Source organism: Erpetoichthys calabaricus, chromosome 17, assembly GCF_900747795.2.
Source record: "Erpetoichthys calabaricus chromosome 17, fErpCal1.3, whole genome shotgun sequence".
Lineage (NCBI taxonomy): Eukaryota > Metazoa > Chordata > Cladistia > Polypteriformes > Polypteridae > Erpetoichthys > Erpetoichthys calabaricus.
Window position 1 is genome coordinate 75,637,865 of NC_041410.2, and position 15,027 is coordinate 75,652,891.

At 37.4% G+C, this 15,027-nt stretch overlaps 1 protein-coding gene across 3 annotated transcripts in view; it reads right to left on the minus strand.

The window, feature by feature from the left end:
* The window catches only part of LOC114667836 (zinc finger protein 850-like), a 111,794-nt gene extending 97,885 nt beyond the window's left edge, over positions 1-13,909 (minus strand). For 2 of the 3 annotated variants that reach the window (XM_028823338.2, XM_051920759.1), the window contains exon 1: positions 13,486-13,909. In XM_028823338.2, the coding sequence (XP_028679171.2) occupies positions 13,486-13,849 (364 nt within the window). In that variant the 5' untranslated portion in view covers positions 13,850-13,909. The remainder of the gene's footprint in view (positions 1-13,485) is intronic. The other variant, XM_051920760.1, reaches the window with a different exon arrangement.
* Between the last annotated feature and the right edge of the window lie 1,118 nt (positions 13,910-15,027).

The window sequence follows — 15,027 nt, forward strand, 5'->3', positions numbered from 1 at the left end:
TGCAATTGCTTTAAATATAGGATTCATTGTGCATTCCTAACTGTACTAAAGACTTAGATATTGCCGTCTTCTTTAAGGTGAGGAGGTTAAAAATTTTCAGTTCAGCATTGAGGACTGCATCTGGTAGCTTTTCAGATCAAGGTGGCTCATATTTTCACTTATGTATGGAGAATCTAATATTCTTTAATGGAGACCAATATTCACAACCTTATAAATTTTTAGTATCTACTAAAATTTAAACACAAGCTACCAAAACAAAAGTGAATTGATAATATTGAAAGAGAAATAGGTCAAATCAAGACTACAATAGTGTCCGCTTAAAGTCTAAAGCACCCATTGTAGTCTAACTGTGAACTAGTAGAATTAAACTTTTACATTTATAAAATACACAAGTAAGCCTGCGATTCGCCAGCGAATTGGAAATCCAAGAATGACAATCAGTTTCTGTGTGATGAAATATCATGGAGGGTATATGCGGTGGTGTGGGCAGTCGCGTCCGGGCGGCTATACAACCTGGCGTGCGCGCTTTACCTCAGGTTTAGTTCACAGGTCGTAGGCATGGTAAAGTTTCCATTTAATTCAATAACATACGGGCTCGTGTTTGTATTACTAATCGTTGAGCTCCCTCCATTTGGATATGTGCCTCCTTTGCCTGTGCTGTGTCAAAAGCGCGTTGTGGGCGCGCTCGTTCATTGTCCGGGAGGCTGTGCAACCTGGCGTGCACGCTGCACCTCATTTTGGAGCCATGACTTCTTCGCTTGTGGTGTTTGTGAAGCGCGTGGTAGGTGCCTCCGTTTATTGTTTGTATCCCAAACATGCCACACAGACTGCTGGCACATACATACTACTGACTCTGGGAGGCTGCTGCATTTGACTATGGGTTGTGGTGTTTGGGCGCCACCTACTAACTTCTGGGAAGCCGCTGCGTTTGACTATGGGTTGTGGTGTTTGGGCGCCACCTACTAACTTCTGGGAAGCCGCTGCGTTTGACTCTGGGGTGCCGCGGCGCACTGCGCATGCGTGTCGGTGCCTCCGTGCATAAATTAAAACTGTGGATTAGTAATGTAGATAAGATGAACAAAAACAACTGGGTTCATTTCATGAAGACAGGCAAAATGAAAACATTCTGTCTTATGTTCATCATTGTAGCAGCCAACCTTGTGTGACAGAAAGTTAATTTAAAAATACACTTACAATCCAATTTATAAAAAAGTAGTAAAACAACTTAACTACATACATGTAATCGTGGAAGCAAAAGTCTGTGATACAGTTTGCATATTTGTAGTAAAGATCCACAAAGGCAGAAAATGAGTCATTTATCTTAAAATAGTTTTATATTCCTAAGCTTTGAAAGACAACCTACCACATGTCATCAGACATACAGGAATCAAAGGCAATATAAAGCAAGTGAGGTGTGGGGGTCGGGTGAGAGGTTGTATTAATCTACCCCCCGATAAGATGTGGTTCAAAAGGTGTTGGTCATAAAGTCTTTTTTATTATTTGGATGTTGTTCTTTTTAAGCCTGCATATGCTGGGTTCAAGTCAAAGTGTCTGTTAATGGCGTTGTCATTAGAGAGCCATGATTCAGCAAGCTCTCTGGCATTCTTAGTATTGGCCCTGAATTTTACTTTCAGTGTCCAGATTAAACATGTGTCCAGTGGTACTTGTATGTGTGTATATCAGAGACCATGGGTCCTTCCTTCTGACGGTATTCTGACATACAATTGTAAAAAACTGTGTGCAAGCATTCCAACCTGTATACAAATAACAGACTGTAGGCTGAGTTGAATGTCACAGGTGTAACAAAAGTTACAAAATAATTAAAATATACGAGGGAAAATAAGGAGAAAAAAAAAAGATTTCAGAAAATAGGTTAAAAAGTAAAGAGATTAAATTTTCCGAAAATTAAATGAAAACCAACTCATAAATCAGGCAATCCCAAATATAAACAAAAGTCAATGAGAAACATGCAATGATGAAAATTAGCAATTAAAAAAAGTACACAATAACTTACAGTATTATTCTAATCACTTCAGAATAAAGTTTTCGAATTTGAAAGGAAAGCAAATCACTGAATAAAAACATTAACAAGAATATAGGGTGTCTGCCACTAAAAACTTATCTTCACTATAAAGATTGTGCTGCTGCGCATTCCAAAGTGAAACCAATATTCCGAAACAAAAACAATTTACATATTTAAATTATTACAAAAACAAAAATTAACCCCAGCAGATAAACAATTGCTAGTGGTGGGAAACTAGGTTGTCATATAACGACTAGTTAACAAAAAACAAACATTACCTAAAACAAAAATACTACTTTAGCAAAATCTGGAACACCGGAGATAACTTTATGAGAAGAAATAAATTCACTACTGTTTTATCACAGAACCGTTTGACACTGCTAAAAAGGAAACCTACAAGCATCTCCGGCACGTGCATTTCTACCCCAAATAGCCCAAAAGAATCATTTTAATCATATCTAGCAAAAACAAAAGAGAAATTGTCTGAGCACGTGTATATATGGAATCCACATCCAACTGCAAGAGGCTATTAAGCAGGTTAAATAAACAATACGGTGATGGATCATTTAATCTAGCAGTAAATAAAGTACCCATTTTTGCTAATGGTGAAAAAATATACTTAAGTATCATATGATTCTTTGAAATGTGAAACAAGCTATAAAAATGTAAAAATCAACAGATGAAAAATTTTTTTGCCCTATACAAAAGTTATTCAGTGATATACCAAAACTTAATTAATTTACCAGCAACACCTTTTTCCTGCAGTTTCCACAAGAGACAGACACACTGGGCACATCATGTACTTCATCTCCACCTAAGTAGCAAACCCACAACTGTGTGCAACATGCAAAGGAATAGAACTAAAACTGGATAAACAATAAGCAATCAGTACAATACACTAAAATGAATTATGCTTTAAAAATGTTTGTGTCAAAAATGTTTGTTTTTGTTAATAAATTATTAATTTCCATTCTAGTTAAACCTTTAATTAAATAATATTCAATTAAGTCTTTTTTTAATGATTTATTTATATCTAGGTATGGTAAAGATAACTTAGTATAACAGCTGTACTAAAATGTGTGTTTTCAAAAATGATTGTTTAAAAACAAGCTTTTTGGTGTTTAGTATAATGTGCAATTGTTTTATTATTAATTTATTTTTTTTTAAACAGAGAGGACTAAATGTCACATCACACGATTTTTGCATCAAGTCAAATGCATAGTTTTCTGAAAATTCATTAGGCTGCTATAAAAGATAAGATCCCAACAGTTCTCTTCTGTTGCCATGAAACGTTAACACAGTTGGTTTAACAAAAGAAGGGGTATAGATGTTGAAAGAAAAAGTTGCAGAACGTGTCCTGGGTTTATAATCACTACTCTGTAGTAAATGAGTAATACAAATGCAAAACCAAAACTTTAAGCTTAGAAAAACATTTTAATAAAAGCAAAACATAAGTTGCTATATTACTATAAAAGATAATGGCAAACATATAAAGACATCATTTATTACACTTTCAACTATCCCAAGTATCTTTTAGTGAATTCCGACAGTAATAAAGTCCCCCTTAAATGATTTTTCTATATTTAATTTGAAAGAAGTTCTGCCAATTTCCAAAACGTTATTGAGCATATATTCACTGCCTTGTAGTAAGCAACACAGTGACATGCCACCTTCTGCTTTAGTTCTTTGAACAGTCAGCTTTAGGATGCCTGGCCATTTCAATTTCCAAATGATTGATGTAAGTTTGAATCTAATTTCTTAAAGAATGGTTTGTTGATGTATATACAGTGGCCTCCATAACGTTTGGGACAAAAAACACATTTTGATTTATTCCTCTGTTCCACAGTTTAAAATTACATATCAAACAATTCAGATGTGATTAAAGTACACATTGCAGGCATTCATTCAAGGGTATTTGCATACATTTTGGCCACACCAAGTAGAAATGACAACACTTTTTTTTTTTTTTTTAAATCATGGTCCTCCCATTTCAGCACAATAATGTTTGGGACAATTGGCTTCAAAAGTGCTTGCGATTCCTTGGGTGTGTTTCATTGCTTTACCAATGCAGGCATAAGATGCCTAGGCTTGCTTCTAGCAAAAGACTACCTTAGGAGTCTGTAGTTGTCATTGTTTAACATGAGGACAACAGCTGTACCAAAATCAAAGAAGATATTATGAGGCTGAAAAACAAAGACAAAGCCTTTACAGACATCTGTAAAACCTTAGGATTACCTAAATCAACTGTCTGGAATATCATTAAGAAGAAAGAATGTACTGGTGAGCTTAGTAATCACAATGGGAATGGTAGGCCAAGGAACACCATAACAGTTGGTGACAGAGTAATGATCCTCACTAAGGTTAGGGAAAAAAAATAAAATCCCCCAAAACCTGTCCAACAGATCGAAAACTATCTTCAGGAGGCAGGTGTGTATGTGTGTCAAACTACTATCCACTTAAGACTTCATAAACAGAAATAAATACAGAGGCCACAATGCAAGATACAAACCACTAATTATATACAAAAACAGGATAGCCAGATTGCAAAAAAAATTATAGTGTGGAGACGAAAAGGTACTTCCCAATATATAAAGCATAGCACCTCATCTGTTTAAAATGGTAGGGGGGTGTTTTGGCTGGGGCATATATGGTTACCACAGGTCCTGGCAAACTTCTCTTCATTGATGATATAACTGCTGATGGCAGTGGCACAATGAATTCTGAGGCATATAGAAACATCTAATCCACTCATTGGATGGCACTTCATCTTACAAGAAATGTTCGCAAAAATATTGCTAAAGCAACACAGGAGTTTTTTGCTAAAAAATGGAAAATTCTTGAATGTCCAAGCTGATTTAAATCCAATTAAGTATGCCTTTCATATGCTGAACAAAAAAAAAATTAAGGGGACAAGCCCCGCAACAAGCAGAAGCTGAAGATAACTACATTAAAGGCTAGACACAGAATCACCAGAGAAGATACTAAGCAACCTGGTGATGTCTATGAATCACAAACTTCAGTCACTTCACACAAAGGATAAGCAACAAAATATTAAATATGACTGCTTTAATATATCTGCCACTGCTATGTACCAAACATTATGGTGCCCTGAAATGAGGGGACCATTTTTAAAAAGGTGTTGTAATTTCTGGTGTGACCAAAATGCATGTAAACAGCCTAAATTTTGCAGTGCATTCTTTAATCATGTTGACTTGTAATTTTAAACTGTGAAGAAGGTGGTAAATCAAAGAAAAACATGTCTTTGTCTTAAACATTACAGAGGGTGCTGTAGAGATACTCTGGAAATGGTAGAGTAGCTCACAGAAAAATGTTCATTTTTACAATAAACAGTAAATACTCCCAGCTAAGGTGGGGTGGAGGGTGAACAATCCGTTAACAACTTTTTTTTTTCTTTCATAATACCCCCAAAATTGTAACAACTTTTTTTTTTCTTTCATACTACCCCCAAAATTGTACTTACAAAGATGTTTATGTTTACATGTGATGGTTATTCCCAGATATTTAAAGCTGTTTTGATGTTATGAATGAATAGATATCCAATTATCTATTATGTTATTATTTGTTAGATTATGTAATATACAATAGTAATTTTCTGATTTAAAAATGTAAGTGATTTCAATGCTCCAGTTTGGAAATTTTGAAATAATATAAAGACATATGTTTAAAATCATAGTATAACTCTGATACGAACAAAACAGTATCTGTTCAAATTATGTACAGCAACTGAAGACAAGCCTTGCATTTGGCTTATGCCTCTCATACTGGACTATAACAAAGTACTATGTTAAATTAAAGGTCTTTGAAATAATGAGTTTGGGAAAGGATAAAATGATTTACTAACCTTTAGCGTTCAGTATTGAAGGCATGATCATGTTTAAACTCATGTTTAAACTCATATACTCAAATTAATGTAGAACTTAAGCCAAAAGGTTAGCTGAAACACTGAACAAAAAAAAAAAAAAAAAGATGCTAACGTGAAAAACATTTCTAGAAGAGACAGGATATCCATTTATTATGTTATCTAACTTTACATTAATGGAAAGCTAGGTTGAGGGTATGAGTGACACATTTTTAACAGTTATTCTTTTTAAATTGAGTGATATAAAAGCTAGTAAGTAGATATTAAGTTAGAATATGTGAAGATACAAATTCAGAATGAGTTATGCAAGTATGTAAAACATACCTTATTTGTATTAAAATATCAGCTTGAATCATCATCTATTGATTTCATGGCTGCACAAAAGTGACTGGACTATAACCTGAACAACCTGGGGCTGTGAGGCAGAATCAGCAAGTACACTGCCACCCTGGTTAATTTAGATGCCATTTTACTTACGTTAGTGAAAAATGAAAAGAACTTAACAAAAGTTCAGGTTGTTAACTGCTATTAAAATACTAGGCCTTACGTTAGTGAAAAATGAAAAGAACTTAACAAAAGTTCAGGTTGTTAACCGCTATTAAAATACTAGGCTTAATTTTCACGCAGATAAGTTTGTTTTTTATAAAAATAACCTTTTTACAAACGTTACTTTTTTTATCAATTAAAGATTTGACAGTTACAAAAACTTGGAACATTCAGTACATTATTTTATACTACGACCTTGCACCAGGCACAGATAACTACAGTAAAACCTCGATTATCTGTCACTCAATTAACTGTTTTTCTCCATTTCCTGTCGGGGGATGGGGGGGGCGCATTGGGCTACCTCCCATGCCAGCGCCTGCCTATTACTGTACTACTACTGCTACACAATATGCTGCGAGCAATGCACATTGGAAAAACTCTCCCTTTTTGCTAGCATGTAGTGTTTAACTCCAGGACCACGTCATGCAGCATTTCGAAATCAAAGTGTCAGTTACGTACCTTCAGCTTTAATAGCGTTTCGTAGCTTTTCTCTTTTGTTATAATTAAACTACTATACATTGTTATAGCCGATAAACCTATGCATATGGCGATAAAACTGTCACAAAAAAATGAAAGGCCAAAAGTGCTTCAAGTATTGCTTCAATTTATGGAGTAGGAAGAACAACAGTGAATGATATAAAGTAGGATACCAATAAAATTGAAAAACATATTGAAAATGGAAACCACTGACAGTAAAGTTATTCTGTATTAATATTAATGTTCTCCTACATTGTAATTTTCTTTTTAAATTCTGTCATAGTATGTTGTTAATATATTGTGACATGCAGTCAGCTTGTGATGTGCTGTGCAGGAGCAGAAAGGACGTAATGCTGAGTAAGTAATAGGACTGGGTGAAGGGCTTCTGTTCTGTGACGGGAGGTCACATCTGTTAGAAGATGACCGACAGGAGAAGTTAGGAAAAAAAGGAAGGCAGGGTGGAAGGAAGTTTTGAGTAGGGAGTCAAGAGACAATAAGCAAGAGTGTTTGCAATAAAGAAAAATGCAGAACATGAGTGGCAGGAGGTAATCATTGGTAGGGAAAGCTTTCTTTTATTGTTTTGGAGGTGTGCTCTGTAACACAGATAAACGGCGGATCAAAGACTCCAGGTAAACAGTAGAAAACTCCAGTACCTCTGAGTTGTATTTGCTTATTACGCTGATCATTACAACATTAGATAAATTATTTTTGTTAATAGTATATTACATTTAGTTAATATAGTTTTTTTGTAAATAAATATGACTATTCGCTAAACTAATCTACTGTGTATCATTTTTAAAGTAGCGGTTTTATTATCCGTCTTTTCTTTTATCCATCACAGCCTCGGTCCCGATCCCTGATTTAAAATTGAGGTTTTACTGTACTTGGGTGGAATCTAAATATTCGGTTTGCATATTCTACTGTGAAAAATATGGCATCAAAGGAAAAAAGAACTCCGATATGGCAGTGTATTGCTGAAAAAAAATCAGCACAGTAATTGTGTGTGAAATTTGTGAAGTCAAACCTTCATATGAAACAGCCTGCAAAACCCTTCAACTCAATAATTGTTTGCATTTATATAGCGCTTTTCTCACTACTCAAAGCGCTCAGCAATTGCAGGTTAAGGGCCTTGCTCAAGGGCCCAACAGAGCACAGTCCCTATTGGCATTTACGGGATTCGAACCGGCAACCTTCCGATTGCCAGTGCAGATCCCTAGCCTCAGAGCCACCACTCAATGACAGAATGAGGCAAGCCCACTTGAAGAAACATGTTCACCAACTCAGCTCCTAAATTCAATTCAATGAAAGCAGTAATATAAGAAATTATAGCATACAGACATACAGTCAGTTTTGTGGAGGGTATAGTCTTTACATACAGTGCATCCGGAAAGTATTCACAGCGCATCACTTTTTCCACATTTTGTTGTTACAGACTTATCCCAAAATGGATTAAATTCATTTTTTTCCTCAGAATTCTACACACAATACCCCATAATGACAACATGAAAAAAGTTTACTTGAGGTTTTTGCAAATTTATTAAAAATAAAAAAATTGAGAATGCACATGTACATAAGTATTCACAGCCTTTGCCATGAAGCTCAAAATTGAGCTCAGGTGCATCCTGTTTCCCCTGATCATTCTTGAGATGTTTCTGCAGCTTAATTAGAGTCCACCTGTGGTAAATTCAGTTGGTTGGACATGATTTGGAAAGGCACACACCTGTCTATATAAGGTCCCACAGTTGACAGTTCACGTCAGAGCACAAACCAAGCATGAAGTCAAAGGAATTGTCTGTAGGCCTCCGAGACAGGATTGTCTCAAGGCACAAATCTGGGGAAGGTTACAGAAAAATGTCTGCTGCTTTGAAGGTCCCAATGAGCACAGTGGCCTCCATCATCCGTAAGTGGAAGAAGTTCGAAACCACCAGGACTCTTCCTAGAGCTGGCCGGCCATCTAAACTGAACGATTGGGGGAGAAGGGCCTTAGTCAGGGAGGTGACCGAGAACCCGATGATCACTCTGTCGGAGCTCCAGTGGTCCTCTGTGGAGAGAGGAGAAACTTCCAGAAGGACAACCATCTCTGCAGCAATCCACCAATCAGGCCTGTATGGTAGAGTGGCCAGACGGAAGCCAAAAGGCACCTGAAGGACTCTCAAGACCATGAGAAAGAAAATTCTCTGGTCTGATGAGACAAAGATTGAGCTCTTTGGTGTGAATGCCAGGCGTCACGTTTGGAGGAAACCTGGCACCATCCCTACAGTAAAGCATGATGGTGGCAGCATCATGCTGTGGGGATATTTTTCAGCTGCAGGAACTGGGAGACTATTCAGGATAAAGGGAAAGATGACTGCAGCAATGTACAGAGACATTCTGGATGAAAACCTGCTCCAGAGCGCTCTTGACCTCAGACTGGGGCGACGGTTCATCTTTCAGCAGGACAACGACCCTAAGCACAGAGCCAAGATATCAAAGAGTGGCTTCAGGACAACTCTGTGAATGTCCTTGAGTGGCCCAGCCAGAGCCCCGACTTGAATCCGATTGAACATCTCTGGAGAGATCTTAAAATGGCTGTGCACCGACGCTTCCCATCAAACCTGATGGAGCTTGAGAGGTGCTGCAAAGAGGAATGGGCAAAACTGGCCAAGGATAGGTGTGCCAAGCTTGTGGCATCATATTCAAAAAGACCCGAGGCTGTAATTGCTGCCAAAGGTGCATCAACAAAGTATTGAGCAAAGGCTGTGAATACTTATGTACATGTGATTTCTCAGTTTTTTTATTTTTAATAAATTTGCAAAAACCTTAAGTAAACTTTTTTCACATTGTCATTATGGAGTGTTGTGTGTAGAATTCTGAGGAAAAAAATGAATTTAATCCATTTTGGAATAACGTTGTAACATAATAAAATGTGGAAAAAGTGATGCGCTGTGAATACTTTCCGGATGCACTGTAAATAACTTGTGATAAAGGCAGAGCATGAAGTTCCTTCCGAAAAACTACCATTAAGAGTAGAGTAGCAACACAATGAAACTGTCCAGAAACAAAGTTCCAAATGACAATTTAGAGTCACTAGCAAACTAGACTGCTTGATTGAAATTGTGTACTTCAATAGAATAAAAAAAGAGATTAAAAAAAAAAAAAAAGCTTTGCCCACCTCCTCCCGGCTCAGGCTCTTCGAACAGAGTGAGGCAGCCCCTTATGTAGGGCACCCGGAGTACTTTCAAGTGTGGCATAAGTGCTGAAACCCAGGGCTCAGGAACTGTCCAGGCACCCCCTGGCTATGGCCATGGGCCCCAGCAGGGTTGAGCTTTTAAGCTCCAAACCCATGGCCCTGCTGTGAGCTAGGGGGTTGCACTGTAGTTTTCCAGGGGAGGTATTGCCCTGAATATGCCCTCTCCTCTGGTCCTTCCCTCACAGGGGCGTCCCACCCATCATCCACTATTTATATAATATTATAATACAATATTAATATGAGAGAGAGAGAAATAATTTGAAGTAAAAGGCCACAGCATACTGTTTGTTGTAAGTAATACCACTGCAGTGAAAAATGTGACTATAAGGAGTGAACTTTTGAAGTAAGTCTGTATTTTAATATTCAAACATGGAAAGAAGGGGATAGAAATAAATACAGTGATCCCTCGCTATATCGCGCTTCGCCTTTCGCGGCTTCACTCCATCGCGGATTTTATATGTAAGCATATTTAAATATATATCGCGGATTTTTCGCTGCTTCGCGAGTTTCTGCGGACAATGGGTCTTTTAATTTCTGGTACATGCTTCCTCAGTTGGTTTGCCCAGTTGATTTCATACAAGGGACGCTATTGGCAGATGGCCGAGAAGCTACCCAGCCTACTTTTCTCTCTTTCTCTCTCTCTCTTGCGCTGACTTTTTCTGATCCTGACGTAGGGGGATTGAGCAGGGGGGCTGTTCGCACACCTAGACGATACGGACGCTCGTCTAAAAATGCTGAAAGATTATCTTCACGTTGGCTACCTTCTGTGCAGCTGCTTCGTGAAGCAACATGCTGCCCGGTGCTTCGCATACTTAAAAGCACGTATTGATTTTTTTATCTGTCTCTCTCTCTCTCTGTCTGCTCCTGACGGAGGGGGTGTGAGCTGCCACCTTCAACAGCTTTGTGCCGCGGTGCTTCGCATACTTAAAAAGCCAAACAGCCCTATTGATTTGTTTGCTCCTTTGAAGAGGAAGATATGTTTGCATTCTTTTAATTGTGAGACAGAACTGTCATCTCTGTCTTGTCATGGAGCACAGTTTAAACTTTTGAAAAAGAGACAAATGTTTGTTTGCAGTGTTTGAATAACGTTCCTGTCTCTCTACAACCTCCTGTGTTTCTGCGCAAATCTGTGACCCAAGCATGACAATATAAAAATAACCATATAAACATATGGTTTCTACTTCGCAGATTTTCTTATTTCGCGGGTGGCTCTGGAACGCAACCCCCGCGATGGAGGAGGGATTACTGTACATACATACTGTTGGATAGGTTTATGTTAAAAAAAAGGAGGAGTGTGGTGGTTGCCTCTTATATCAGCCAATGTGTTTTTTGTTTTTTTCACAGTTAACTGAATATCTGATTGTTACCCATCACAGACAATAATATATAACAGTTTGTCAGAATGCACATCCCCATTTTATATATGGTTTTACATGGGAAGGTATTAATTATTGCAATCGTTTCAAAAGAGCTTTTTTCTTTTTGCACTATTCTCCTTGTTTGAATTCTTCTGTCAGGCATAAACCATAAATCTAACAAAATAGGTGAACATCAACACGTAAAGGAGAAAAAACATTACTGGCATTAGGCCGTGTATTATATTTTCATTAATAATAATCATAAGATTCATCCTCATTTCCTGTATGAGGACTCCATGAATTTTCACCAGAGATTAAAATAGTAAACTGGCTGACAAATAAAATACATTTTACATTTGCTTGTATTACTTGTAAAAGGTAAGTAGAATGTGAAATACAACTTAAATAGGCCTAGACGTTACTCCTTGAAAGGTTAACACGAATTAAAGCTTTTAGGATAGGCTTATTATTTTTACACTCTGTGTCTATCAGATGAATGAATACACAATGATAAAAACAATTTGGGACTATACCACACATGTTGAAGGCCACATAAGCAATGTTGTAGCTCCAACCTTCTTGCCTTTTATAATGGATGTAATATTAATTTTTCCTATAACTGAAATTTGGTTATGCAGTCTTCACTAACGCCATCAATAGTATACCTTCATAATTTTCAAGTACCACCTTCAGAGAGATGTGTATCAACCAATTGCATTCCATTATTTGTGGTGAATTCTGATCTTTCAGTATCAGAGAGCAAGGAATCATATTATATGGTGTTCACATAGTATGTATGACATAGAAATAAAAATTTCCCAGTATGAAATTTCACCCAAGTCCTTCCAAGTGATACAATTTAGAAAAAAACAGTAAATAAAAAGTAAACAACCAGGAAAAAAGACAAGAAATTGCATTTTTGTTGTTTTGTATTTAGAGTGATATGATACACACTCTGTGTGTTTAGTTTTCTTTTTATTTTCCCAGAATGTGTTAATACTTGATTGTTTTGGGGCACAAAAATATAACCAACTTAATGTTGGGCTATTAAAACACCAAAAAAGGCTATTACACTGCAAAGAGCAGCATTGGAATATCCATGCTGAATTTATCCTGATATATATATTACTTCAAATGCTATACAGTACATTAAATAAAAACAAAAAATTATATTAAAGTAAAAACGACGGTCTTTCTGTTACCCGATAACAACTGACACCATTTAAAATACTATATACGCCTCCAAAACAATCAAGTATATGTATGCTCCATTCATGATAATATTCTTTTTCCATTTATTTTCTAAAACGAAACGTGTTACTGGGCAGGTGACGTATTTTACTCTTTAACTTTATCAAAGCTGATTATCTAATACTGTATTGTGATACTCGCTAAATCCAATCGGGATCGTGGCGTCACTGAGCTCATCACAGCACAATCGGGCGATAGTCCCTCGTTTGATCCACTTGACCCTGGCACAGCGTCCTTCTGTAATTGCCAATTTAACTACCCTGTGGGTTTTGGGTAATACAGACGTAAAAGCCTAGGGGATGCGGGATTCAAACATCAAGTCAGTCTGACCAGGTATCTTGCCCAAGCATCCGTTGGTACGACGAAAAAGGAAATGCAACTCGTGATACGCGTGAGCTATGCATTGTATATAATGAGAAGATACCACCGATTGGACGCTTTAACTATGAAAGAGGAGGGTCGTTATTTGCAGTCACCAACGTGCGAGATCGCCATAGGACGATCATAGTATGCATATGAGAAAACAAACACTGTACCAAGTCTGTGACTAGATGTAAGAAAAAAGCAGAGTAAATACAGTACATGTTATTCAAAGGGTATTTTTATATAAGTCGTGAAGTCATAAGCTACCCCAACCGGCTATGAGTAGGCAGACCAATTAACAACATTTACACCATATTCATCAAACTCTAAAATCGGGCCATACGCTAACACAACATACCACTGTTGTTCTCGTCATTACTGGCGCCCTCTTGCTTGCAAAGGGTCCCGTCTTCACTGCTCTCTCCAACCTCGCACACTTTAACCTCCATGTACTCCTCCTCGACCTTGATTTCCGTACCAACTCCGGGATTTGGTTCTTTGGACACACTACGAGGAACGGTGGATTCGTGGTCGGCATCCGAATCAACTCCTTCGCTGCGGCCATGTTCAATTTGCTCCACTTTAATTTCAACTCCATCTGCATTAATAATCTGCACGTCGGGAACAGTTTCCAACAATGACGGTGGCTGAGCTACGCAGTCCAGCTCGATGCTGCAGTCATTGACGGCAGGCGATCCCGCAGACGCGTCCACATCGGCCATGACAGCCTTTCTCTGTGCAAGCCGCGCCACAGTGGAGGGCGATGTGACATCAAAAGTCGCTGCGCATGCTCAATTGGCAGTACACCATGTGCCGGAAAACGCCTTTCACCAAAAGGTGTTTTGTTAATCAGGGCGGTTATGGCTAAAAGACAAATCGACTTTTTACTAAACATGTTTTCAATAACATCTCAATACATTACTCGCATTTCAAAGTAAACGTTTATAGGTTATTCAATAAGTATTACACACATATTCAAAGAAAATATCTTTCAACAAGCTTCGTTTTTTTCTGTTTTTATTGGAATCGTATTGCGCTTGCTCTAATTTTTAAGCAAGAGATATTTTGAACATTTTAATGTAGGGGCATGGTTTTTTTTTGTTAAATTTAATGTTCAAGTTCCATTTTAAATGTTGTAAACTTGTCCGTAATTAGAAATAAATTTTACGTAACACGCTAACGTGATGTTTATGTTTTATGCTGAAACAAAACACGTCATGTGGCGGCGTCACCCGTCCACCGCGAAAATGTTTCCTTCTGGAGTAACAATACAAAGTAGTTTATAACTTTACACACTAGTGTATGTTAATATGTGTATTACACTCAATTGTTATCATTAGCATTTCTAGAAATTATACAATTTTTAATTGCATCAACGTCTCAATATTTGATACGCACTGAGCGGGATTGGGGGATGGTACTACTTCCGCAAAACCAAATGAAGAGAACATTCAAATATCACATCAATCGGAATTTATTCAAATTATACACTCGAAATTAAAATAATCATTTTTCTTTTTGGAGTTTACACATGTAATAAAATTACTGAATAAAAACAACTACTAAAGATTAGTGCGTCAACGAAGAGAATATGCAGTCGCCATCGGCAATGTGTATTTGAGCCAGTTAAACAGACCTCGCCATATTTTACTTGGGTTCACAAAAAGGAAATAGTGCGAAGTCAAGCAAAACGACACCTTTTATTGGCTAACTAAAATAATTACAATATGCAAATTTTCGAGGCAATTCAGGCCCCTTCTTTATTAGCCAATAAAGGGTGTCATTTTGCTTGACTCCTCACTGCATCCGTAATGGCTAACATGGTACAACACCATAGTAGGCCTACCACAACAGGGAGATAGAAATCCATCAGGGATCAAATTCAAACTCACAGTCGGAA